The following is a 27,051-nucleotide window of genomic DNA, read 5'->3' as shown; positions in this document are numbered from 1 at the left end:
TGCATGAGGGGGGTCACGCCGGCTAACCCCTAACAGGGGACTTAAAGGTGCGTGACCCAAAGACAGGTTCCCCCCAACTGCTCAGGTCGCTTCCACCACAAGCTTGGAGAGAACCTGTCAATCATTCCCAAAGATGCCCAAGGGAGAACACCAGTTGCTAGACCACCACCCAGTTTTCCGCCCCTAACCTGCCACGGAGCGGGGGTCAGATCTCTATCTTGGCCCCCCGACTCCCCCCTCTAGCTGCGCCAGCTCACGCAGAGACCGCTGCAGGTCCTGTAAGAAAATGGCGTTCCCCTGTTCTGACAGGTGAACGCCATCGGCCCGGTAAAGCCACGGCCGATCTACAGTGATGAGGGGATGGGCCACTACAACCCCACCTGAGTCCCTGACTACCCTTCCCAGGGCCTTATTGCCTCTACACCTGACCCGGTGAATGGCCCTAAGGGAAATGGCGACCCACAAAGATCCCCAAGAGGATCGAAGACCGCACCACATGCATGGCGGGCCACACAGCGTGAAGCCACCACAGGCTTCCGCAAGCCTGGCAGGTCCCCTACAGACCCCCAAGCAGGTACCGGTCCTTGCCCGAAGAGCAAGACCAGCGACCGGGGCGCAGCAATGGTATGCCGCCCTCCCCGAACAACTGGGCGTAGCCATGGGATGCCACCCACCCAGCACCGCCTGGGCGCAGCAATGGTATGCCGCCCTCCCAGTACCACCTGGGCGCAGCAATGGAATGCCGTTCTCCCAGGACCGCCTGGGCGCAGCAATGGGATGCCGCCCTCCCAGTACCACCTGAGCGCAGCAATGGAATGCCGCCCTCCCAGGACCACCTGGGCGCAGCAATGGGATGCCGCCCTCCCAGCCATAGTGGTAGAAACACCCGTCCCACCGCACACCCCTCCTCCCCAACCAGGCAACAATGACCCAGCTGCCGCGACAGCAGGGTCCCACTTCCCGGTGGTACCTTGTTGCTGAGTGGTCAGTGGAGCACAATGACCCAAAGCAACACCGTCGGTCACGTCCTGGCGGGGTTGAATAGAAGGGGACCAAAGGGAGCCCTGGCCTAAGAGCTTACCCCAGACCCTCAACTGGCCGTTCGCATACTAAAACAGGCCGTCGACCGCCGGCGGTCGGCATCCCCGAATCCTCTGTATCGAGAACGCCATCACCGCACTAGAGGCGGCGCCACTACGGAACGAGCGTTCCCCAAGCGGCGGGATCCACGCTTGGCCTGGCCAAACCCTGTACTCCAGAAACCACCCGACTAAGGCAATGAGATGGAAGGCCGAAAGGACCTGGCAACCTGCGATAAGGCCCTGGCCCAGCCTTCCCGCATCTTCACCATGCGGAAGTCACCATAAATCAATAAACCAGCCCCCGCTTTAGACAAAAGGCGAGGCCGGCCAACCTGGGCCTCAAAGTCCTAACTGAAAGGCCATACTGCCTAAGCTGGACACAAATATGGCCAGGTACACAACTGGGGCAGGCCAGCTATAGGGGTAACCCGTATCCTGCCTGAACTCCCCGAACTCTACACCTGTCTGGTGCTAAGCCCCCAGAGTGCCAGGCACCACAGAGAGGGCCGTAGCCCAGCAGACCTTTACACTCCAATGCTCGGGAGCCCGCCCAGGTTCCAAAGGTGGTCTGGGAATGCCTCTGGCGACTCTCAGGCCCACGGGGCCAGGGTCCGAAACCTGGACAACTGACCACGGGACAAGGCGTCAGCGACCCCGTTATCCAACCCGGGGACATGCCTGGCCAAAAACAACGTGTTTAGGGACAAGGACCTGTGCACAAAATGATGGACAAGACGCATGACCCTGTCGCTCTTAGAGGACAGGGCGTTCACCACATGGACAACCGCCAGGTTGTCGCACCAAAAATGCACAGTCTTGTCCCGAAACTGCTCCCCCCAAAGCTGTAAGGCCACTATCAAGGGGAAGAGCTCTAAGAAAGTCAGGTCCTTAACCAGAGAAGAGGCACTCCATTCCGGAGGCCACGCCGACCAGCACCACTGGTCACCTAACACTACCCCAAAACCGCAAGTCCCCGCAGCATCAGAGCAGAGCTGCAACTCAGCTTCCAAAAGAAGCTCGTGCCTCCAAAAAGACAGGCCATTAAACTTGTCCAGGAACTCCCGCCACACGCGGAGGTCAGCCCTGACCCCCACGCAGAGGCGGGTACGATGATGGGGCAAACGTAGCCCCTTCATCGCGTTGTACAATCTCCTTGAAAAAGCCCTGCCCGGGACCACCACCCGACATGCGAAATTGAATATCCCCGCTAGTTCCTGGAGCTGCCGGAGAGTGACCTTCCGGCAACCAAGAACCTCATCGAGCTGTCCTTTAATTTTAAGTAACTTATCGAGGGGCAATCTAGAAGATTGCTCCTCTGAGTCCAATTCAATACCGAGGAAGGTAATCTTGGTGGCGGGGCCTTCGGTCTTCTCAGAGGCTAAAGGCACCCCTAGCTGAGCACAAAGGGCTTCGAAGTCCCACATTAGAGCAAAACATTGCTCCGAATGCGCCGGCCCCGCCAACAAGAAATCATCAAGGTAGTGAACGACCGAACCCAGACCACTGTGCCTCCTGAGCGCCCATTCCAAGAAGGTACTAAAACTCTCAAAAAGAGAGCACGAGACAGAGCAACCCATGGGTAAAGCTCTGTCCACGTAATAACCACCTTCAAAATGGAAGCCCAACAGCTCAAAGTCGTCTGGGTGTATGGGGAGGAGCCGGAATGTCGACTTAATGTCGCATTTACCCATAAGGGCTCCCACCCCACACTTCCTAACCATAGCCACGGCAGCATCAAAAGACGCGTACCGGACTAAACAAAGCTCGTCAGGAATGTAGTCATTCACTGACTCACCCTTTGGAAAAGACAAATGGTGAATCAACCTAAATTCACCACTCGCCTTTTTGGGGACCACACCTAAGGGAGACACCCTAAGATTCAGGAAGGGCGGCTCCGGGAAGGGCCCTAGGACCCTGCCCTCGGCCACCTCCTTCCGAATCTTGTCTCTAACAATGTCTTCATGTCCAACAACCGACCTGAGGTTGTCGGACATGAAGGCCTTCCTAACCCCCACGTAAGGGATCCTAAATCCCTTAGAGAATCCTAGCAAGAGAGCGGCCGCTCTCGAGCGAGGGTGGTAGTCCTTTAACCAACCCTCAAGCACCTGTAAATTAATTGGGCTGGGCCCCTTTACCCCCAGCTGGTGGGGGAGGCTTTGGTGGACCCCCACCCTTCTTTTCCGCCCCTTTCTTGGGGCGGGGGCACACGGAAGAGGCATGGTTCCCCCCACAGTTACCGCACGCATGCTTAAACCTGCAAAAGGGACGAAAACACACCCCCTTTGCGGCAAACTCATGGCACGCCTGGGAAACCCCCTTCCCTGCTCCCCCTGCAGCCGCCTTGGCTGGCGTGGAAGACACGGGATCCTCTTCCATGAAGTGACCGCTGTCGGTCCTGTCACAACCTTCCTTGCCGGGCATATAAGTGGCCTGGAACCACAGGTCCGGGACCACCATATCCCAGGGCAAGGAGGGGTCATGGGCTATGCGCATCCGAAACCCCTTATCGTAATGCCTCCAAATGGTACCACCGTACTCAAAGTTAGCCCTGGCAATTAAATCAATGTATTTAAGCAGAGCAGCAGCCCTAACCGGCTGCCTCTGAATCACTACAGATGCGAAAGTCAAGAAAGCGTACAGTCAAGAGCTGAAACACTTTGTGACTTTCGTTTTCTTCACCTTCTCCCCGGGCACGACATCTTTGTCCTGCTTGGGGACTTCCCTATTTAATAGGGAGAAGAGGTCCACATACTCCCCCCGCCAAATTGCCTCCTTCACTGATGGGTGGAGGTGGTACCCTAAGGGTGTAGCGGGGAGCCCGCATGGGATGGCCCCAGGCTTGATGCTGGCGAACGGGTCCCACACGGTGGATACCCCCGTTCCCAGCACTCCTAGCCCCGGTGGATACACCAAAGGGGGCGGGGGCATAATAGCAGGCGCTGGAGGGATACAACCCCCCACCCCTGCCCCAGGAGGGAAAGCTACCCCCGGTGCTACTGCCGGCGGGGCCGGCGGAGCCCACACCTGACCACATGTGCCTGAAGTGGACCCAAAAAAACTAGTGCCACTCCCCAACGCAGGCGGGCTAAACCCCGGACCCTGCATGGGGAGGAGCGGTGTAGAGGCTAAGTGTGGTGCAACCTCACCTGCCCCATATGGGGTGGAAGACATCCACGGAGGGCCCATCCGAGTGGGGCCCTGGAAAGCTGACATCTGCCCCGACTGGGCCATCTGCCCGGCCTGGGCCATCTGCCCGGTGTGGGCCATCTGCCCGGTTTGGGCCATCTGCCCGGTTTGGGCCATCTGCCCGGTCTGGGCCATCTGCCCGGACTGGGCCGCCTCTTCTTCTGGATCCCTTCCCCAGGCCGCCGATGCAGCCAGGGGGAGCCCGCCTGGGCCCGCACCGGACCGCCAGCGCTCCAGGTCATCAAGCCTCTCCAGGACCCTGGCCCGAGAGAGAGAGGGAGAAACCTCGGGTTGAGGGGCTGCAGGCATAAATCCCACCGCCCCCTCAGACGGGACCACCCCAAGGGGCCCCTCCATACCAGCCCGAGCCCGAGCAGAAGGCCTCAAAGCCCTCCTAGGCCGCGCCACCGGTTGGGCCGGGGGGGCCCGAGCTTGCCTCTTCTTTGGGGCCATACCTTTACAGTTAACACAATGCAATAAAAACCCTGACCCAAAAAAGGCCCGAGCCAGGAAGCAAGGCCAGCCTAAGGACAGTAGGCCTCACCAGGAAGGCCAATCCACTCCCCCCCAGCAGTGGGAGCAAGGCCTCACTGCCCACAGCTTCAGAAAGGGGGCCTGGAGGAACTAGCCCACCCTAAGGGCTCCCTGGATGGTGCGAAGAAATGCCCCCCAACCTTGAAGGGAAAACCAGGCCGCACCCCCCAAAGGGCACCCCCCCCCACGCCCCCGATCCCGGGGCAACCGAAGGGGCAAACTGGAGCGGAGCCCAGCCGATGCTGGCTCCACCACTGTAGCAGCAGCTCCTGCCACCCGAAATGCCGCCCGAAATGCTGCCGACACTCGAGAGGCCCTCTTCGCCGAACCAACAAGCCACAAAATGGCGGCCGCGCACGAGGCCGCACCCAAAATGGCCGCCGCGAGCAGAACTGACAAGTGTCTGCTTGGGGCGATGGTCCGGGCGAAAAGGCAGAGCCTCGGGCCTGCTCGCCCTTAAATAGGGCGACCAGGCCCCGCCCGGATCAATCAGCAGCGGGCCTATGCAGGCCCAACTCTCGGGCAAAGTCTCGCGTTGCGAGACTTCGCCCGAGAACAAAGATGGCGGCCGCCATGGGGTCCGGTGTCTTCCCGGCCCCTCCCGCAAACGCCGGCGGCGGGTAAGTCCGCCGGCACTATTCTATTTGTAAAGTTGGAGTCTAGGGATCAATTGGAACTGTTGTGGAGTGTCAGCACCCTTATTGCATAGCACAGTCTTTTAACTCATCTCCTTGACTTTATTGCTAATTTGACAATACAATAGAATCTAGACTTCAAAAGAAATCATGATCTTGGCACAATGTTAGAAGGTCACATAATCACTTTCTAAATATGCATATGTTTTTTTGTTTCTTTATTTGGTTTATTTTATATCTTGGATTCCATTGAGAAACAGGAAGCAAAATCTACACACATACACACAATGTACACACGCTAGAGCATCACATCATAGTGTAATTTAGGCAAAGAAAAAACTTCCTAATAACTTATCAATATGCTGTTCTTATTGAGGCATATTTGGCTGGGAAAGAGTAATTAACACAATCACCCAGTTGTGAGGATGGAGTTAAATCTGAATTTCCTGAATTTAGACAGAATATTCTGGGCCTTTATTGAAGAGAAAAGGTAGATGTGGTAGATCTATCTCTAATGCTAATTGATAGTTCAACAATGGTAACAAGCAACTTTTAAGGTAGCAGGAAAATATTGTATTTTCTGCTCTACTTCACATTTTATAACAATCTTCCTTCTGCATATTAGTATATTTTTCAGACAAATGTAATGAACAATTATAACCTTATATAATACAGAATCACAATAGTGCAAATAATTGTCAATATTCTCATAGCTTTTAATCTGGAATTGTGATGGACCATTTTTTAGATAGGCTAAATGAAGAAGATAAGGATTGTCTATACTTTAAAATAAATTCAAGTTGTTCCTAAGCATGAAAACATATAAGCTTATTTTTGTCCACCAAACTGGGTGTTGAGATTTGAATAGGAAATTTTATAACTGGATGGTTCATCAATTTGATTCTGCTATTAAACAGATGATGCAGTTCCCACTGGCAGAAAATAGCTCATAATAAAAATTCTAATGAAGAGGTAAGAGGTGGAGCAGGCACTCTTGTATCTAGAATCAAATGTAAATTCTTTTTATGTTGTTATGATTACATAGGAATATTCTTTTTAGTGGAAGTCAGTGTAATTATTGTTTTCAAATAATGCAAGTTAATATAGGATAGTATTTTTGTTCATCCAAAAAATCATGCAAAAGGAGAAGATATAAATATACAAATAAATATAGAGACACTATTCTAGTGCCCGCAACTGCTCAGAATATAGTGGAAACATAGACTTCCATTTATAGATGAGAGGACAAAACATTTTATTTCAAAAAGAAAGATCATACTTTTTACATGAGTTATTTAGTATTTACATCCAGTGTAACTTTTTTGATGGGGTGTATGAGTTAAAGATAGCAATTGGTATACTTTAACATACTAAAAGGACAAGACAAATGAAGATACTCAGAATGTTATGATAAAGCAGTGTAAAAACGTTGGTTTTATGCTGTCTTGTTGATTCAATCCATTTCTTTTCTATGTAGGTGTTCCCATTCATTCCAGCTGATTCATCAAATCAGTGAAATGCCATGCATAGTTAAAAGGAATTGACCATTTGCAATCATATATGACTATATTACTGTATTATGTCACAAGGACTACTGTTTCTCTATAAGATGGATATCTGTAATGGAAAATTATAGTGCTAAGCATACAATATATTTCAGAATTTCTTTGGTAGCCACTTTTATTTTGTAACAGTGTTTAACTAATATAAACACTTTTTAAAATTCTTTTAACATAACAACTTTTAAAAAGCCAAGTCAAAAATATGTCGACAGGGGCTCAGGATGATTTACCTCCAACTTATTAAAGGTATAACACTAATATTTTGCATAAAACCTCCAAGCAAATAATACCCTTATACCCTTTTAATTAAAATTCTTGGAATACATTAGTGGAAAGAATAGTTATAATATTTCAGAATAAGAGGGAGCAAGCTAAATAGTCTAAAGTTACAATGGTCTTTGTTTTGCACAATGAAAACTATTTCATTGGTGAAACTTCTGGTCATGTTTAATCTAAAAACACAACTGCTTCAAAATGTATTCAAGAAACAACTGCTTGTTCTTTTATCATTCTCATTCAATTTGATTGCAAAAATGTTTCAAAATTTATATTAAAACAAAAAAAATGCTGGTTAAAATATGAGTATAAATGATTCTGGATAACTAAAAATGTGGATAACTAAATGATTCTGGATAACTTTCCAGAGGTCTGTAGCTTTGCTTCTGAAATCTTAGTTAAGGAAAGATATGATGTGAGCCCAGAAGGAATGTATGGTAGGAGTGGAGTTATATGTTTGTAAATTTAATGACATTTTTCTAATTATAAGAAAAAATGTAGTGAATTTATTACACAATATTAAAGTTTATGGTAATTTAAATGTCAGCACAAATTGAGATCATTTTTTTTCATTTTTTCAAACCCCTTCTATATTTGCATTTTATTTAAGCAAGCATTTGCAACTGTCATAAGAAATGTTTCTTATTAATTAAAATTAATAGAGAGTTGCAAATTTTGTCATAAAAGTAATGTTCTCTCCAATTGTTTTATTTTATTACCAATAAAATCAAACAAAGAGAGGTAAATCTTTAAGGATTTTTAGGAATTATCACTGTTCCTGTATTAAAATTCATTCTATTCAGCAGGATCCTGCAATGTCGATGTATCATTTTAAGGTAACTGAAGATTAGGGAAGAAAGGCAAAACTAGTCTTCTTGTTATCTGAATACAATTATCTGAATATATACAACCCTGGAGATAAGAATGCTTTTATAAAACAAAAGCACCCTGCGATACTATTAGCAATGTGCATTTTTAAAAAATAATACAAAGAGCAACATGTATTTGTTAAATGTGAAATCTGATAATTAATTCCCATATGTTTGTTGTTTGTCAGAATAAATCTATAAATAAGCTCATACATTTCATTGAATTTGTATTCAGCCAAGTATATAGAATTACAACATAAATATATCAAGCACTTTTTTTCATCACTGTGTGTTTGTCTTTAATGATTTCAGACTCATTCATTCATTGGATATATTTTTGCTCCGTGAGCATTAATGTAGGTGAGAAGTATTTTGGCTCTTTGCTCTACAACATCAATCAGCTTTTCAATGCCTTGACGCCCTCCTTGGCTATCCCAAAAAATTCTGTCCAGGAACAATGACTGAAGCAGTTTTTCCCGTAAATGGTCACTTCTCAGCACAGAAATAGCAGATTCGGGGAACCTGAAAATGAATAAATCCATGAAATGTAATTTAAGTACTACATTGCTATTTCATTGGCAGTAGTAAAAGGAATGACCATACATAAATGAGGCAAGTTTAGGGCAGACTATATAATGCAGGTAAATCTAATGGAGCATGAGAAGCCAGGAGTAAAAAAGTAAAAATCAGTGAAAGAGTTCCTGATATTTAAAAAAAACAAAGTAAAATGAATATAGGCACAAGGTTAAGAAGCACTTTGTAGACAAAGTTTGCCATGAGAAGGCAAATATGCTGATATTTGTAAACCATTCAGAGAGTTCTGTTAAACAGCTTGTAAGTCTAAGTGCTATTGTGTGAAACATATTTTAAATCAGAAATGCCTTTACTAGAAAATGAACTTACTCGTTAATGCCTTGTAATATTTTGAAATCCAGATTATCTTCACTTCTGTCAAAGAAACCTTTATTATGTATAAAGACCAAGTGCCTTGGGTCATCCTTTCTCTGAATAATGTGAGTCAATGCTATGTTGTCTTGGTCATCACATTGCCGATTTAGCCCTTTCTGTACACAGGAATCCTCTTTACGTGGTTTGAATCCACAACAGTTCTTATCCAAGCGATGATAGATCTGAAATTGAATAAAGTTTTGTTACCATCATGAATCATGGACTCATATAAACAGTTCATTTTTAGGTTTACGGGGTGCAAAAATAAATGTGTATAGACATGGACAACTGCAGATCTGTGAAAAAATATTAAGGTGAAACTCTTAATCATACTGACCACAGCAAAGGGAGCTTAAATCTGTATCCATCTCTCCCAGTTTTATAATAGTGATTTATCTCTTTTCCTGACACTTCTTTTCTTCATGGACAGTTCATAATGCTAGCAGAACAATGTGAATACAGATAGTCCTGGATTTCATGACTCTAATTGAGCCCAAAATTTATGTTGCTAAGAGAGACACTTATTAAGTGAACTATGCCCCATTTTACAACCTTTTTTATCACAATTGTTAAGTGAATCCTGCAGTTGTTTAATAACACAGTTCTTAAGTGAATCTGACTTCTCCATTAGCTTTGCTTATCAGAAGGCTGCAAAAGGTAACCCCGTGACACTGCATCCATCATAAATATGACTCAGTTTCTAAACATATGAATTTTGATCACATGACCATAGAGATGATGCAATGGTTGTAAGTGTGGGAAATGCTCACATTTTTCAGTGTTGCTGTAATTTCAAATGGTCACTAAGTGAACTGTTGAATTAATGCTATGACAAGTACCACTTAATTTGTCTCATGACAAGCAAATTAATATGTTGTAGACTCTATGCACACCTAACCCTTCTCCATTTGGCCAGTTCATAACTTTATATTAATGGATCCATGTCAACTCTGCCCAAAAAGTTTGCCAGTAGGTCGAGGACTACTTGTAATATTTGGGTTTGCCCAAATATTATAGGCCACTGAGAGACATGTCCTTCACTCTGGGCACTTCTACACCTTCTGACTTTGTAAAGGATCAGTCAGGTATTACATAAATGATCTTATACTGTATATCAATTTAGATTTTTTAAAAAATAGTAGTAGACCAGTTTTTAAATACAAGCACTTTTTCTATGCTACACAGAAGATCAGTTTAAACTGGGAAAAAGAAGCTGTTTCTTCCAGCTACATGTTTCTGCTTATGTTTCAAATGAATGCAGTACAAAATTTCTATTAGATTTTATGTAGCCATGCTATTTCCATTGACTTCTTTTTAACATCGCAGGTCATAAGAACAGAACTGGAATCTTTAGATCAGTGGCTCTCAACCTTTCTAATGCCGCGGCCCCTTAATACAGTTCCTCATGTTGTGGTGACCCCCAACAATAAGTCTAGTGCCAATTCTCCCAACAGAGCTTTAAGCGGATTGGCAGGAAGGTCAGAGGGACACACCCATTGTAAATGCCTGATTGGATGGATTGTAATAATATATTCCAAGGCCCCAGAATAGAAGCTTTAGTTCCAAATACCATGGGAAATTTGTTTTTTTCAAAGGTCTTAGGTGAAACGGTCGTTCAACCCCCAAAGGGGTCCCGACCCCCAGGTTGAGAACCACTGCTTTAGATACTTGTCTCCATTACTGCCACATGCAATAAATCACAAAAGAGACACATTCCATTAATCTGTTCAATTACACATATAATATACATATAATCCAGTACATATAATATACGTACTGGACTCCAGTTGGAGATAGACTAATTAACAAATCACATGACAGAAGGATATTAGTAAAGCAGAATGGAGTAACTTGACCTGTTACTTAGACAACTTGAGTAATGGTTAAAATACTCATCTCAAATACCACCTACAATTTTTGAATAAGAAATAGCTCCATCAAATATCAGAAGTGCAATTAGAGGTAAATGTGTAGGTCCATAAAATAAATGTTCATAGATCAATGGAACTTTAGGCCACAGATTGTTCACCACTATTTTAACATTTCTTCTAAAACATGTATACAGTACGCATTACCATTTCTCTTGTAATAACCACAAGTGTTTCTAATTACTGTGTGAGTTGGTTGCATAAATTTTAAAAAATTGTTTATTCCTTTAAAAATGTATTGCTGAACAACTTACATACTCTCAACATATCTCTTTGGATATAATTTTCTCACCTGTAAAAGAAAATCAAGAAGTGCCATCTTGGACCATTCATGGTAATGAATATCAGTACATCCCCATTCTGCTTTGGGTACTTTGCCATTTTGCCAACACTTTTCCTTTAGTTGTTTCTTGTAGGCTCCCCAGGTGAGTCTCAGTGAAGAATGAGTCTTGTTATCTGTCTGAGCCAAGGAGGGATCCCAAAGAATGACAGGGCATGGTCCATTATCTCAAGAAAAAACATTTAGAATACCAATGTGAACTGTCAGTGAAATTTAGCCTTATAATCCTTGACTATTCTTTATATATAGTCTCAAATAGAAATAGTTAAAAACAGATGTTAGTAAAGGGGCATACTGGCAATGATTTTATTTTCCTTAGTTAATGTGGTTATATTCCACATGTAAAGAAGCTATTTCAGTCAAGAAAGAACACCAGATTTTAATTGTTACCAATACCAGCTGGCTTTAACCTACAATCGTGCTCTGCTTAAAAAGAGCTCTGATGCTGGAGAAGATTTATTAAAATTAGAAATAATTTAGCCAATTTGCTCCTGATATAAATCTTGATAGCTTATTCAAATATTGAAAAGTAATGTTTGTTTGTTTGTTTGTTTGTTTGTTTGTTTGTTTGTTTGTTTATTTGTTTGTTTGTTAAAACTATGAATGACCAAGCAGGGAATAGCAGCCTGTAACAAATAAGTTTACATTCGTGTCTTGAATTTTTTTTAGTTTTTAAATGGATAGAATTCTAGCAAAAAGATATGCATAAAATATGTGGCTCTACTACTTTCAAAGAGGAAGCAACAGTGAGAATGCAAAAAAATAAAACTTCAAATCTGCCTAATTAATGTGCAGAATGGTCATGCATAATTTCAATTACATTATTTTAAAGATGTTGCTTGAAGTAGCATCGGTGTAAAGCAGCTATGCCTTCTCCTGGTATCAAAATTATTTTACATTCCTGCACAACTCAAAGCACTATTTGGACAACAGATCCAAAGTATTGCAAAGCTCTTCCTCTGTATGTCATGTGTGCAGGCCAACATGATGAATATCTACATCCATTGCAGAATATGATAATAATATTTGCAAGAAATACCATTTGCCTTCAGGCTAGAATGGGGACCACCCAATAGAACAGTAATAAAAGATGAAGGTATTTTGTTTGTTCTGGGACTTTAGAATTCAAACAGATAAACATGTGCCACATAATTCCCGAGATTAACAATTATTAAAAAGACAAAAAAAACAAAAAAACCATGCATAGTGGACATTGCAGTACCTGGAAATCCTAGCAGAAAATACAAAAAAAAAAGACCAGAAATAGAATTTGAAAGACTGTGACAATACAAAGCAAAGATAGTATCAATAGTAATAGGCACTTTGAATATAAATTCAAAATACCTGGGGCACCACTTGACATTGACAATTTAATTGACAATTAACAGTTTAAGATGTACACCTTACATCCTGGAACAATTTCTTTAACACCACCACACAACATATTACATTTTTGTATCTAATGTATACACTTGAAATTTAATTACTTTACAGTATATTGTCGATTTTCTCAGTTCATTATGTACAAATGCATACATTTTAAAAGAGGAAGTATCTCAAATTTGGATGGGAATGGGACAACCAAATTTAGAAATTGAAATACAGTGTTCCCTCGATTTCCGCGGGGGATGCGTTCCGAGACCACCCGCAAAAGTCGAATTTCCATGAAGTAGAAATGCGGAAGTAAATACACCATTTTTGGCTATGGACCGTATCACAAGCCATCCCTTAACACTTTAAACGCCTACATTACCATTTCCCATTCCCTTAACAACCATTTACTCACCATTATTACTGGTACTCACCATTGAATAGTGATCCTGATATTTATAAACATAATTATTTATTAACAATAATTATTTTTTTGTTATTTATTTGCAAAAATTATTAGTTTGGCGATGACGTATGACGTCATCGGATGGAAAAATCCATGGTATAGGGAAAAAACTGCAAAGTATTTTTTAATTAATATTTTTTGAAAAACCGTGGTATAGGCAAAAATCGAGGGAACACTGTATATGGTAGGCCATACTGACAAATTCCCAAACAAGAGAAACTGAGATGAATAAAGATGGCGGGATTTACCCATCTCTTACAGGAAGAGGAGATACAATTCTTGTTCTGTTCTCTATTCTTGCTCTATCCTCATATTTCAGAAGCTAAATAAATTGATACTTCTGTTTTCTGCTTTATTTAAACTAGTGATGCACACACCTTTCTGGTTGCTTTGCCCTTACAGTTATTTTTCCCTCCTGCAAATCAGACATAAATGGCTTTCTCAGCACATATATCTATTCTTGCCTAACAAAAGCTGATTTATCCAGCCCTTCCTGTTTTCCTATTTTTTCTGCTTCCACCCATACATTCTAGATAAAAGGAAAGGGGAGGAAGAATGGATAATTAATGTTATTTTTAATACCTTAAAATGTCATTTGAGAAATGGAGTGAAGGTGAAGTACAGGAAATGAGTGTTATTCATGGGAAACAGACTTTCAGTCTACCATAACAATTCATATTTCAAAATCTTCACCAAAACAGGCTTCCCACTGCTATTATGGACTCCTCCCCCTTCCCCCATCCAATAATATTATTTAACACAAGTAGAAAGAACCTAAAAAGAACCAGTTCCAACCCCCAGCTCTAATGCCATTCAGTTTCAGATGAAATTATGTGTATATCCCACATTAAATACCAAATGATTTCTAAATTGCTGTGAATGAACAGCTGGAGGGAACAAAGTGAACTTAGAACTAAAAGAATTAACACATACAAAACTACTGGCTAATTGCCCATCTCAAAGAATATCAAAATTCTAATGAAATAAACTTAGAGCTTGAGGCAAACATTTTAAATCCTGAATGGATAAACTGTTTGCAGCCAAAAGACCCATCTTTTTTTATTTCTTCATTTATTATGATATCTGGGGGATAAAAGCATGATAGTCACACAGTGACTTCATTGGAGAACTGGAATCAATATTTTAAATCCTTCTTTGGCTTAGTGGATAGGATCTCCTCACCCAAATATTTAGTACATTTATCAGCTTTTTGCTGTTCTAATTTAGCAGCAAAATCTGGGGTTGTGCTCAAACAAAAAATACATGTGCAGCCCATTCCTACTTTAGAGATTTATTTATTTATTTATTTATTTATTTATTTATTTCGTCCAATACACAATGAGGGTTTTAGTGGGGATATATATATACAGTATATACACACATAGTAAAATACATGATGAAGGTTATAGAGGAGATACTCATAGTAAAATGTATCTAAGAAAGAATAGAAAAGAAGATATACTAATATAACATATCAATGAAAGAATAGAACAAGAGATATAGGAATAGAAGAAAGGTATAGGAGATATAGGAGAGCAATAGGACAGGGGATGGAAGGCACTCTAATGCACTTGTACTCACCCCTTACTGACCTCTTAGGAATCTGGGTAGGTCAACCGTAGATAATCTAAGGGTAAAGTGTTGGGAGTTTGGGGTTGACACTATGGTTGACACTATGAGTTCCACGCTTCAACAACTCGGTTACTGAAGTCATATTTTTTACAGTCAAGTTTGGAGCGGTTAATATTAAGTTTAAATCTGTTGTGTGCTCTTGTGTTATTGTGATTGAAGCTGAAGTAGTCGTCGACAGGCAGGACATTGCAGCATATGATCTTGTGGGCAATACTTAGATCTTGTTTAAGACTTCTTAGTTCTAAGCTTTCTAGGCCCAGGATTGAAAGTCTAGTCTCGTAGGGTATTCTATTTCGAGTGGAGGAGTGAAGGGTGAAGTATCTTTGGACATTTTCAAGGGTGTTAATGTCTGAGATGCGATATGGGTTCCAAACAGATGAGCTGTATTCGAGGATGGGTCTGGCAAAAGTTTTGTAAACTCTGGTAAGTAGTGTGAGATTGCCAGAGCAGAAGCTACGTAGGATTAGGTTTACAACTCTTGAAGCCTTCTTGGCTATGTTGTTGCAGTGGGCTTTGGCACTTAAATCTTTTGTTATTAGTATACCAAGGTCTTTAACCGAGTGGGGATTATCTGTGATAATTTGATTATTCAGTTCGTATTTGGAGTTCAGATTCTTCTTCTCAATGTGTAGGACAGAGCTTTTGTTAGTTGAGATTTGGAGTTGCCATGTGTTAGACCACTCAGAAACACAGTTCAGGTCTTTTTGGAGAGTAGTTGTGTTATCGGTGGTGTTGAAGAGTTTTACATCGTCGCCGAAGAGGACACAGTTGCTTGTGATGTAATCACAAAGGTCATTGATGTAGAGAATGAAGAGCGTTGGTCCCAGTACACTACCTTGGGGAACACCGCTTTTAACTGGGATGGAGGTGGATATGGTGCTTCCTATTTTGACCACTTGTTGTCTGTTTGACAGGAATGCTGTAATCCAGCTATGGAGGTATCCTGAGATGCCATAGGATTTGAGTTTTAGGAGTAGTTTGTCATGGACCACTTGCAGAGGTCTATATAAATTGCATCTGTAGATTTCCCTTGATAGAGATGAGTTGTCCATATATTTTTCCAGTGGAGGAGCTGCAGGTTGCAGGATAGTTTTTTCTGAAATCAAATTGTTTGTTAGAGAACAAATTATTAGTTTCTAGATGGAGAGTAATTGATTTGTTTATAATTGATTCCATGACTTTGCATGGGATGCAGCATAGTGAAATTGGTCTGTAGTTATCAACAAGAGAGGGGTCTCCTTTTTTGAAGATGGTGATGACCATTGCTTTCGAGCATAGCTTAGGAAGTGTGCTGGTTCTGAAGGATTTTTCAAATATTATGCTTAGTGGTTCAGCTATGGCAGAAGAGAGCTATTTTAGGAAATAAGTACATAGACCATCTGGTCCGACTGATAGAGAAGGTTTAAGGTCACGTAATGGTTTTTCAACTGGATCTTCAATGAAGTCTACTTGGGTTAGGTCGTTGAGAGAGTTTGAGGTGCGATTGATGAAATTGGGGGATGAGCCATTGCTGTTAACAAAGACAGAGCCAAAGAAAGAGTTGAGGAGGTTGGCTTTGGATGAATCATCGTGGTATTCTTTGTTGTTGGGTCCTTTGAGAGGTGAGATAGGTCTAGAGTCTTTGAGTTTATTGTTGACAAAGTTGTAGAAAGCTCTATTAGATTTGGTGCCTAGGAGATTTTCCTCTTGTTTGCTGTAGTAGTTAAGGCATTCTGCTTTTATTTGATTGTCAAACTCACAGCATCACATTGCCATCAGGTGATGTTTCATGATGTTTTGCTCATTGTGGAGCTGTGTGTCATGCATTAGATCTGCAGGTCATCAGTTTGACACCCCTGCTCTAGTACAATCTTCTCATTGGGTATCATTCACAATTGTCAGCCTTGCTATAAGAAAGTCAAAAAAATCTGTTGTTTATCAATTGAGAGTCTGTGGAACTCAGGAGAAAATGTGCTTTGATTGCAATAATGGAAATAGTAAAAGGGGAAGTATCTTATCCTAAACATCTTCAATATTTCAATAAATGAAATACATATTTTTATCCTATGGAAGCCTGGTGCCAGGTTTTATCTTCTAAAGTGATGAGCAGGAATGGTAGCAGGAACATGATTGTTAAATTCAGCAGTAGCCAACAATGGAACCAAAAGGTCCTTACCCAGGCTTTGAAAAACTAGTGGGGATAGGAAAGGTGATAATGCAAAGTTAGCAGCAAATGTTTTGGAATGACTAGTTGAGAGATAAATACCACATTGATGAAATGCCAGCTATTTTTGCTTTTGAAGGTTTCTGTCTCCATAGTAACTTAGTGCCTTGCCTACACTTTCTAATATTAGAACTGCAAATTTGGTATATTCTGGTACACAGTTATAGTTTGCTGTAGAATGGCTTTCAGAGGACTCCCATCTGTTTTTTATTGAAGTGCCATAAAAATTCTCCCGTCTTTTGTTTTATTGGTTTAATGGTTCATTATATATACTGTATATAGATCTCATTTAAGCATGATTAGGAAATTGCAAAAGAATTCAAAAGTGAAATTTATCTATGTAAATTCAAAATGTATATCAACAAGTAGCAATGCTGGGCAAAACATGTTGCTTTGTTTTCTGCAACTTTTGGAAGGGTGTCTTAGGGCTTGTTTTGATAAATACTCCATACCTAATTTTATATGCAGTTTTTCCTAGTAATGAATTTTGTATGCAATTAATCTGTTGAGATCCAAAAGCATATGTACTCTGAGCTATGGAAGCTGAATTCCCTCATATGCCAATTGGCTTTTAGCCTCTGGGGAAAATGCAATGTATACTGTAAATTTATTTATTTATTTGGATTTGTATGCCGCCCCTCTCCGAGGAATTTAACAAACAAATTTAACCAGCAAATCCTACATATACTTTTTAAAATCAAAAAGCTGTATTATGAAAAATGGAGTGGGAAAAGTTAATTATTTTTTTTTGCTGTGCTTTAATTTGGCCAGTTCATATTAAAATATGAGGGGAAAACCAAATGTATCTTTTATTCTAACAGAATAACAGAGAATTAAAGATCTTGATAGCAATATAAGTAAAATAAAAATTCAAAATGAACCAAAAGCAATTGCTGAATTCCTGACCCAGATGAATGTGATAAAGGCAGCCAATTTCTCTGAAATTGATAGACAATGCATTATGATCTTCAAAGAATAATATTATAAAATAGCTGTTAAGCCAAAGGTTGTTTGATAACTCTCTTAGATGTTAACCAGGATGAAATCATTTGTTAGCTTGGGGCTAAAGCCCAAATAAAGAATTGAACTGTTCCCGAGCCTCACTCATTAAGACCATGTTAGCATATTTATCACTGGTGACGAAAGTAGGATACAGGCATCTCCATAGTCACATGATCTTGCCGGATGCAACATTAACATTCCAAATTATATTATATTATTATTATTATAAAATATAAATTTCAGCCAATGGTTTTCTAAAATTGGAAAGAGAGAGTGGGAATTTCTTGGAAGTCAAGAACTATATTCTGATGAAGTCCCTCTCATTTTTGGCAGAGTGAATTTAGTCCCAGGTGAGCTCCAGTCAGGCTTATCCTATGGCTCCCTTCCAGGCCACCAATACAAAATGAATGAAGTCAGTACGACTGAAGTGGAGAGAAAGTGTCTTTTGCAACAGGGGACCAAGGGGAGCAGGAGGATTGAGTATGACCATAGATCAAAGCAGCGGCGGGTTGCTCCCAGTTCGGCATGGTTCTAAAAACTAGTAGTGCCAGCAATGGGAAGCTCCGTCCATCTGCCTGGAATGCTTCTGCACATGCGCAGAAGTGTCGCACATGTGTGAACCGATAATAAAGAGTTTTAGAACCTATTACTGGATCAAAGCCCTGTCTCATTGACCTAAGGATCTGGACTTTAATCAGATGGCCTTCTTGCTCCTGCCCATTGAAGATGCCCCTCATTCTGGCATAATTATAAGAGGCATTGGTCTGGGTGTGCCAATGCATTAGACTAAATAAGTAAAAAATTATAGAGAAAACCAGTTAATGAAATATACAGCCCCAACAAGGAAAAATATCCCTGGTGGCGTTCCCATCTACAGTGACAAACTGTGTATCACAGTGCATGGTACTTCCTTTTATACATCAAATGACATTGCAAGAAATATATTAAAGGTAGAATTTACATTCTGATATCATAATGCACATTTCATCTTACATACCCCCTACAAATTCCTGTGACTATTTTCTGATTTTATTTCTCATCAACTTTCAGTTTGATGACTAAAAATTATTTCAAATTTTCTTTCAAAGGATAAGAGAATTATATTAAATTCTCAAAGTAAGAATATGGTTTTGCTCTGATTTAGTACAAAATAAAGGAAACCTGTAAATATTCTCATCTAAGATTAAATCAGAAAAATACAATCTTTTTCACAGAAGAAAAACCTCTGTGAAAAATAGCAAGGCGGGTTTTGATACAGCTTTAGAACATCATGGTAATTTTATAATCTAAGCCTGAAGAATGATTTTCTTCAAACAAAAGTCTTGTTTATCATCACTGAACTAGGCAATTACATTAAAGCTATGGCTACCCAAATGACACTTCACCAACATTAACATATGTGAGAAGAAAAACTCAAAGGGTTACACTAACTTATAACCAAAAAAAGGCTTTTCAAATACATTTATCAGTACAGTACTAGCATTTTTGGACCTTTGGACAGGAGAGCAACTGAACAAAAGTATTGGATCTGATGAATGGCACAAAATAATATTGGAGACATAATGAAGGTTTTTTAAATTATCCTTTACATTAATTAACCTGATGTATCCTTTCAAAGGCTGGAACACCATAAACACGTTTCTAGTTCTTGCTGCTGCTTACACTGCACACAGGGAACATGTATATGAAATTAGTTGAGTTTCTACTTCTGTCCATGACAAGTTCATATGTTTATATTCCATTGGTATAAAGCCAATTACAGAGCAAACAATTACAATGAAAATTAGAGTCAGATGGTCATTTGCACTGTTTCAAAAGAAGGTTGTTCTGAATATGACCTCAATAAATAACTAGCCTTGCAATCACTGCAGTTGCATGAACATTCTTTCAAGGCTTATACATACTATATGGGATTATAGAGTTTATACACAAATATATAGCTTTACATAGACACACACACATACGCACACACACACACAAACACAGACATATATATACATGTATATCTATAGGTGCATGTACGTATGTAGTGTGCATAAATACATGACTCCAGAAGACCTGCCAATTGCCAATTATAGAAGAGTTAAGCGGACTCTATACTATACAAAGGATCTGATAGCCTGCAGTTCAGAATACTTTACATATTCTTGGCATTCTCTAATTTAGTTATATGATCTGGCACAAAAACAGGATGGGAGCATCTTAAAGGTTAAGTATGGATATTCCTTATGCGTCATCGGACAATACTGAAGCTGGATTTCAGCATTCTTACGAAACATCTCTATGTAAACAACAAAAATATTGTGAGATTTAATGATTTCACAAGATTTTTTTAAAGAGTTGACTTTTAATTAAATTGGGACAGTCACGCTTATGACCAGAAACCCCAACAACCATGTTCTCTATTCCCATTGTGCTTGGTACAAGTAGTTTATTAAAGCCACATTTGTTCTGTTGGGCCTCCTTTGTAAAGAAAAACCTTTATTCAGCCAATATTACATGTGAGCCTAAGGACACAATTCTCAAGTTTGAAATAATTATTATAAATAGCTTTGAAAGTCAGAATTGCAAAATCCTTCTTTCCCTTCTCATCTCCAAGCTTTATAATTTTGATCTGTCAACAATAATGAATCTTAGAAAAAAGCACTGTCACCACGACTTATCTTTGTGATAAAGAAGCTATGTCAGAGGACAAAGTAAAATAATTTGATGATTTAATAGGTTCACTATTCATTTAGTCAGTGACAAACCAAAACATTTTATTAGCAAGTCAGACGTGATGAGAACTTCAGACCAGAAACAAGAGATGTAAGCTGAGGTTATCTTAAGGGAGGCTTCCACAAAATGAATAATATCTGAAGATGCTTACTGTGTGAAAGGGTAATATGGCAGCACATTTATCTTTTTGTATCCTTTCTTTATAGAGATAGGTTAATAGCACATTGAGATGTTATTTCCAAGCTTTATTTGTATTGGCTGCTGCTGATTTTAATATGGCTTCCATGTTTATTATTTTATATAATGGTAATTGTTTTATTTTTATATTTTTGTCATTTTAAATGTGATCCTCTGAATAAGAGTGATTTATAAAATAAATTAATAAACAACACTTATTCTGATAGAGAAAATCACAACATTTTGAGGAAAAATAAAAGAGACAAAAGGGAGCCATAGAACATTAGACAATTGTGGATTTATTATAGCAGCTAATATCCTCATTCAGTCTGGCTTTCTGAATCTGACTTTCTGAATTACCTTAGAGCTATACAAGTAGAAATATCTAAATATAATAGCACCATCATATACAAATATACAAAATTATACAAAATTAATTCTATTTATAGATTTCTCCTTAACCTGTTTCATCAGTAACCACACTGATATAAGAGTGACGAATTAGAGATAGACTATAAAACTCAAAACATATTGGGAGATTTGTCCATGCTTATTATAAAAAATGAAATCTTGCAAGAGTTGCCATTAATTTGTGCTGATATATTTTGCCATTATTTTTTCCAGCTCCTGCCAATCTAGCAGTTGGAAAGCAAAATGCAAGTAGATAAATAGGATCACTTCATGGGAAGATAACTGTGCTCCTTAGCTTAGTCGTGCTGACTAAATGACCTCAGAACTGGCAGATACATGGATGAAGACCATCTCCAAGAGTCAGACACGACTGCACACAGAAAATCTTTACTTTTATTTTTCATAGCATAACTACCAATAGCTCAGATTAGAATTTATGATCCAAAACAGTAAAGAGGTCTCCCATTTTAATGTTATTTATAACATACATCGTAACAAGAAGTGTACAATTTTTTATATCTAAATTGCCCAAATTATCTGTATAGTCTGGAGGACAGAAGGAAAAGGGGGGACATGATCGAAGCATTTAAATATGTTAAAGGGTTAAATAAGATTCAGGAGGGAAGTGTTTTTAATAGGAAAGTGAACACAAGAACAAGGGGACACAATCTGAAGTTAGTTGGGGGAAAGATCAAAGGCAACATGAGAAAATATTATTTTACTGAAAGAGTAGTAGATCCTTGGAACAAACTTCCAGCAGACGTGGTTGGTAAATCCACAGTAACTGAATTTAAACATACCTGGGATAAACATATACTATCCATTGTAAGATAAAATACAGGAAATAGTATAAGGGCAGACTAGATGGACCATGAGGTCTTTTTCTGCCGTCAGTCTTCTATGTTTCTATGTTTCTAAAGTCACTTTATGTAAGATGGACAGTATAGAAATTTGATAAATTTATAAATAATAAATGAAATAACAAAAAGGAAAACTGCGACTTTTCGCTTGCACATCATCACCTAGCAACAGTTCTCTACCTTTATAGAGAATGAAAAAGGCTGAACTATCCTTTTAACTTCTTGACAATCACAAATGATTATGCAGCTTAAAAACAACTGTTAATATAATTACTCAAAGAGCAGTTTACAGAGGGCCTCAGACCATGATTCTCTATCCTAGACCCTGAAATCCAAACTACCTCATTTTCTTCACCAGCTTTGCCCCAGTAAAATCCTTCCCTAAAAATAACATATATATAATAACAATAACAATATATAGTGTGACTTCTGTACTTTTAGAGTCTGAATATTTCTTAGAAGCTATTAAGCAGTCGCTCAGACTATTGATGTTTTCAGTACAGGGGCCCATAAAGTGACATTAAAACATAGATTATTTTTATATCTGCTTATAGGAATGTTTTCCTAGTCAATTTCTCCTAGTTTTCTTTGCCTTTAACAAAACACACACTGATTAGAAATTTTACATAAAACAGCACTGTGACCACATTGGGAAAGAATCAGTACAGAAATGGAGAACTATTTTAGGACTCTTTCATTCAAATGTACTTCAGCCTTCTCTGCCTATAATTATATTATGACTATTGCTTCAGTTGAAGTCATAGTTCAGCAATACAGTAGAATATGAAAAGGAGCATTCATTTCATTTAAACATTCATTCATTTAAACACTGAATGTACACAAGGAAGGTCACTTATAAATTTAGTGCTTATTAGGCAATTCATGTTGTATTATCTTAGTGAAACATTATTTTAAAATGTGAGAAACAAAGTCATAACTGCATTACAAAATCTTATTGAAACTATTTTTTTAGAAATAAGTTAATTGGTACAGACAGCAAAATTCTATGCAAAAATTATGGGTCATAGTATTCAGTCTGGCTATATAGAAAATTCCAACACCTGGTTGCTTTTTACAATAAAAAATAAAAGTATAAAGGCACTGAAAAAGAACAAGTGTTTCATTATATTTTTGACTTTGTCAAATCACCTTGATGTAGAATTGCAATACTGTATACAGTATTATTACAATTAAGCTTAGCACACAAATCACTAGCTAAACTTGTTTGGCAATCTCTGTAAAGACCACTGATTTATTCTGCAGTTTTGCAAAAATCTTACAAATGATAGAGACTACACAGCTAAAATATTAGATGACATATATGTCCTTGACAGCAATATCTAGCCCATACAGTACTTTTCTAGCTAAAGAAATTAAACTCCAACCAAGTTTTGCATCCAAAATCTTAATGTAATTTGACAACTCCATGTTCTCCAGACCAATTTTAATATTATAATACATGAATTTTTATAGTTTGTAATGGCTAAAATAGATCACCCATCCAACATTGTAATCATAGTGTGACATTTCATAAATTAAGAAAATTAATTTAGTTGAATATCTGAAATTTTGGTTACTCGAGCAATTTGTATTGTGACTTGACTGGGCAGTAGATACAGGCAATCTGAATCCTTCCAGATGTTTTGGACAGTAATTCCTACAGCCTTTTGCCATATGATATGCTCACTGGGGAAAAAACCCTTTAAAAAAAAGATATTCTCACTGAGGTTGAACAGAATCAGTCAAAAAATCTGAAAGGCATCAGATTTACATCAACTTCTACAGTTGAGTATTTAAAAACAATTATTTCTTGATGCTACTGAAGGATAAAAGCTTGCTCTAAGAGAAAATGTTCTATTTTTCCAATACAATGAGTAAATTAATTACCTTGTACAAATTCCAATTTCCTGCTTATTGTAGGCAAAGTCCGATTCAGCCTTAGGATCCTGTCTAAATGGAAAGCGAATACTTCACTCATTTCAAGTGGTGTCTTGATGATGCCACAATGACCTTGACTGCATATGTCTTCTTTGCCTGACTTATTATCAAGCTCTGTCCTCCCAAATACTAGAAGTACTCCCTGTTGCGTAGGTACTTCTTGAACACTATTTATTTTGGAATCTGCCATAAAACGCATGCTTAGGATGTCCTCTTTGCTGAACCAAGAAGGTGGACTCTCGCTGTACATCCGGATATTGCTCTCCTGAACATTAGTTTGAACATTTAGGCCTCTTATGATCATTTCAGGTCTCCAATGATTTATATTTTGAGCCATTTGTTTTTCTGTCCGCTGTTGTTTCTGCCTAGCTTTTTCTGGAACCGCTGCTCCTTTCCTCCTATTCATAGATTTACCATAAAATGGCCTATGTTGGATTATGCCATCTAGTGAGTTCTTATTCCCATACTGCAAAGGTAATACTTGCTTCTTTCTCTGCTTGGGCCTCACAGTGCCTCGAATCTTGGCAGGTTTCTTTCTCTTGGATCTCAAAGTGATGTATACCACATTAGGAAATATTGATGTGTTATCTGTCCCCATTTTAGATTTTTCAAGGTCAGAAAATGACCAGATGCCATCCATCGGGATTACAGAAAAATGAGGTTGAGCAACATCTTGAAGATTCCAAGAGTTTGCTTTTGATAATCCTTTTCTGTGTTGTGGTACAACACGACCTACTTGACTGACAAAGAAGCCCAAATATATCAGAAAGGCAGTGCCCAACAGCAATTTTCTTCTGGTCCTTGAGCACTTGCCACTCCAAAGAAGCCGAGGTGAGCACAGGGAACAAAAGAGCCTGTTGATAATTTGGCATGTCTGTACCAGGAAGCTCATTTCTCCAGTGAATCAACATGATGGAAGCAGTTTAAGAATCCACTGGTTGCCAGCTAGGATGCTGCTGCATGCCTTCTAAATGACCAGATGTCTCCACCTCTTTTTCCAGCTGTTGCGTGTGCATGTCTCTATGCATATACACATTGAAAATGCCAAACAATTGTAAATGTTCAGTTCTAATGAATCTTGACAGCATACCCTGACAAGCTGTTAAAATCTTTCAGCCACCTCAAAGGGTGTGATTGAGTTCAGTGAATGAATGGAGTTGACTGTATAAACAGAGTTAATTGAGTCACAGTATGAAAAGTCTGGGAGTCCCTTCTGGACTGCTGAACTGTTAGAGGGAAAAGAATGATAAATATCATTTTACAGTCATCATTACCCACATGGTTATTTTAAAACTATATATCTTCATTTAAAGACTACAGCTAGTCATATTTCCAAAGAAAGAAAATGCTAGAACTTCATGTTATATATGTCAAATTAATATAAAACTATAAAATTAATCCAGGAACACAATTTGAAATACATTTATTTTTCAAATTTTCATATTAGTTCAGATTACTAACAACATTCAGAAAGAGACTTTTTTAAAACAAATTGATAGTTGGTATATCTTCTTCCCATACTAGTGGCATGAAAGATATCTAGAATCACTTAACCTATTGCTTCTAGTTAACATGGAATTATATTTCATTAAACAGTGAAGGACTATGCAGGAAAATTAACTTTATTTAGCTAAAGGAGAACATACTAGTCAGGTAAAAAGATGTACACTCACAGATTTAAATCCATTTAGGCGTTCATTTTTTTATAAAGCATTTTTTTCCTTTTTTCAATGGATATTTTCAGTACAACACTATTATATTGCAAACACAAATATAAACAATTGCATGAATAAATTATGTACATGTGCATATTCTATTGTAAATGCATCCTTCTAAGTCTAAAAATACTATTATACTGATATGTTCACAAAGCATATCTGTAAAAGAAATGTATAAAACTTACAAATGAACATAATTTTCTGATGCTACAAAATCTTAGCATGTGAAACAACAAATCTTTTACTTAGAGTAACTGTATTGTTAAAATAAAGTTTAGAATAGTCTTACCGACACAGTTGGCCCAAATCTTAGCTCAAAAATTTCTAGTAGTAATGAATACTTGCAAAACCTTTAGGAAATAAGTCCATTTTTTCCAAGAAAAAATACCCATCAGCTGGACAATACTTTTATTAAAATTGAATAAAATATTACAAAATAATAAACAAGCTTTTATGTTTTCAACCTGTGTTTCCCCCCCCAAAATCCTGATGTATGCAGTTATTTATCAAGGCAGTTCTGCTTGAGGAAGACCAGTACAGATTACTATTTCTTCTACAAGTTCTGATCATCCCAGATGGGTGTTCCTAGTTGACTGCCACAAAGTTATATGAACTTTTCATTTCTTTTAAGCTATTTTAATTTCTGGAATGGGAAAGCCCAGCCTGATGTCTTGCTTCTAAAACAGAACACTAGATCTATATAAGTTTTGAGGGCCCCCTAGTGAACAAAACCCAGAATGGTTTAACCCCATCATTTTTACTACAAAAGAAAAAAAATCTAATATATTATTACAATTTGTGCCTACAAAATTAAGCATATTTCTCGAGATACATCAGATTAATTTTAATGCATTTATTGTACAACAGTGTCCCAAAATACTTTTAAAATTGTCAATGGGGGAAGCAGTAAAGGAGAGAAACAGAACAAGAAAGCAATATGTTCTGTTTAATTAAATGAGAGATAACTAATTGGGAAAGGCAATGGCCAATGGGAATTTTGAAAGGAAAAAGAGGCCAGAGGAAATTTTACCTGACCATAAATGTCTACTCTGTCAAAAATAGCATTCACAAAGCAGTCATTTACCAGAATAAAAACTGATGAGAATGTTCAAGATCATCTGTTTGTCCAACTCCCTATAAACCGTCTCTCTTTCTTTTTCCTGGGCAGGTAGATATGTTTAACAAGATTTAATAA

The 27,051-nt window shown here is 39.2% G+C and overlaps 1 protein-coding gene across 1 annotated transcript; it reads right to left on the bottom strand.

The window, feature by feature from the left end:
* Positions 1–6,667: 6,667 nt before the first annotated feature.
* GASK1B (golgi associated kinase 1B) lies at positions 6,668–26,366 on the bottom strand. The gene is made up of 5 exons (XM_070757296.1): positions 26,146–26,366; positions 24,088–25,364; positions 11,313–11,527; positions 9,048–9,274; positions 6,668–8,666 (listed from the first exon to the last, which is right to left on the bottom strand). The coding sequence occupies exons 2-5, from the start codon at positions 25,028–25,030 to the stop codon at positions 8,459–8,461; spliced, it is 1,593 nt and encodes a 530-aa protein (XP_070613397.1). The 5' UTR covers positions 25,031–25,364; positions 26,146–26,366; the 3' UTR covers positions 6,668–8,458.
* Between the last annotated feature and the right edge of the window lie 685 nt (positions 26,367–27,051).

The sequence above is a fragment of the Erythrolamprus reginae genome, chromosome 7 (assembly GCF_031021105.1).
Source record: "Erythrolamprus reginae isolate rEryReg1 chromosome 7, rEryReg1.hap1, whole genome shotgun sequence".
In the NCBI taxonomy this organism is placed as follows: domain Eukaryota; kingdom Metazoa; phylum Chordata; class Lepidosauria; order Squamata; family Dipsadidae; genus Erythrolamprus; species Erythrolamprus reginae.
This window is presented reverse-complemented; position numbering and strand designations above follow the sequence as displayed.

Excerpts from the sequence above, each read along its gene's own strand:
- GASK1B (XM_070757296.1), bottom strand. The coding sequence starts at position 25,030 with ATGAGCTTCCTGGTACAGACATGCCAAATTATCAACAGGCTCTTTTGT. Across the intron at positions 9,275-11,312 it reads TTCTTGATTTTCTTTTACAG|ATCTATCATCGCTTGGATAA; the intron begins GTGAGAAAATTA and ends ATTCAATTTCAG. Across the intron at positions 8,667-9,047 it reads ATATTACAAGGCATTAACGA|GTTCCCCGAATCTGCTATTT; the intron begins GTAAGTTCATTT and ends ATTCATTTTCAG.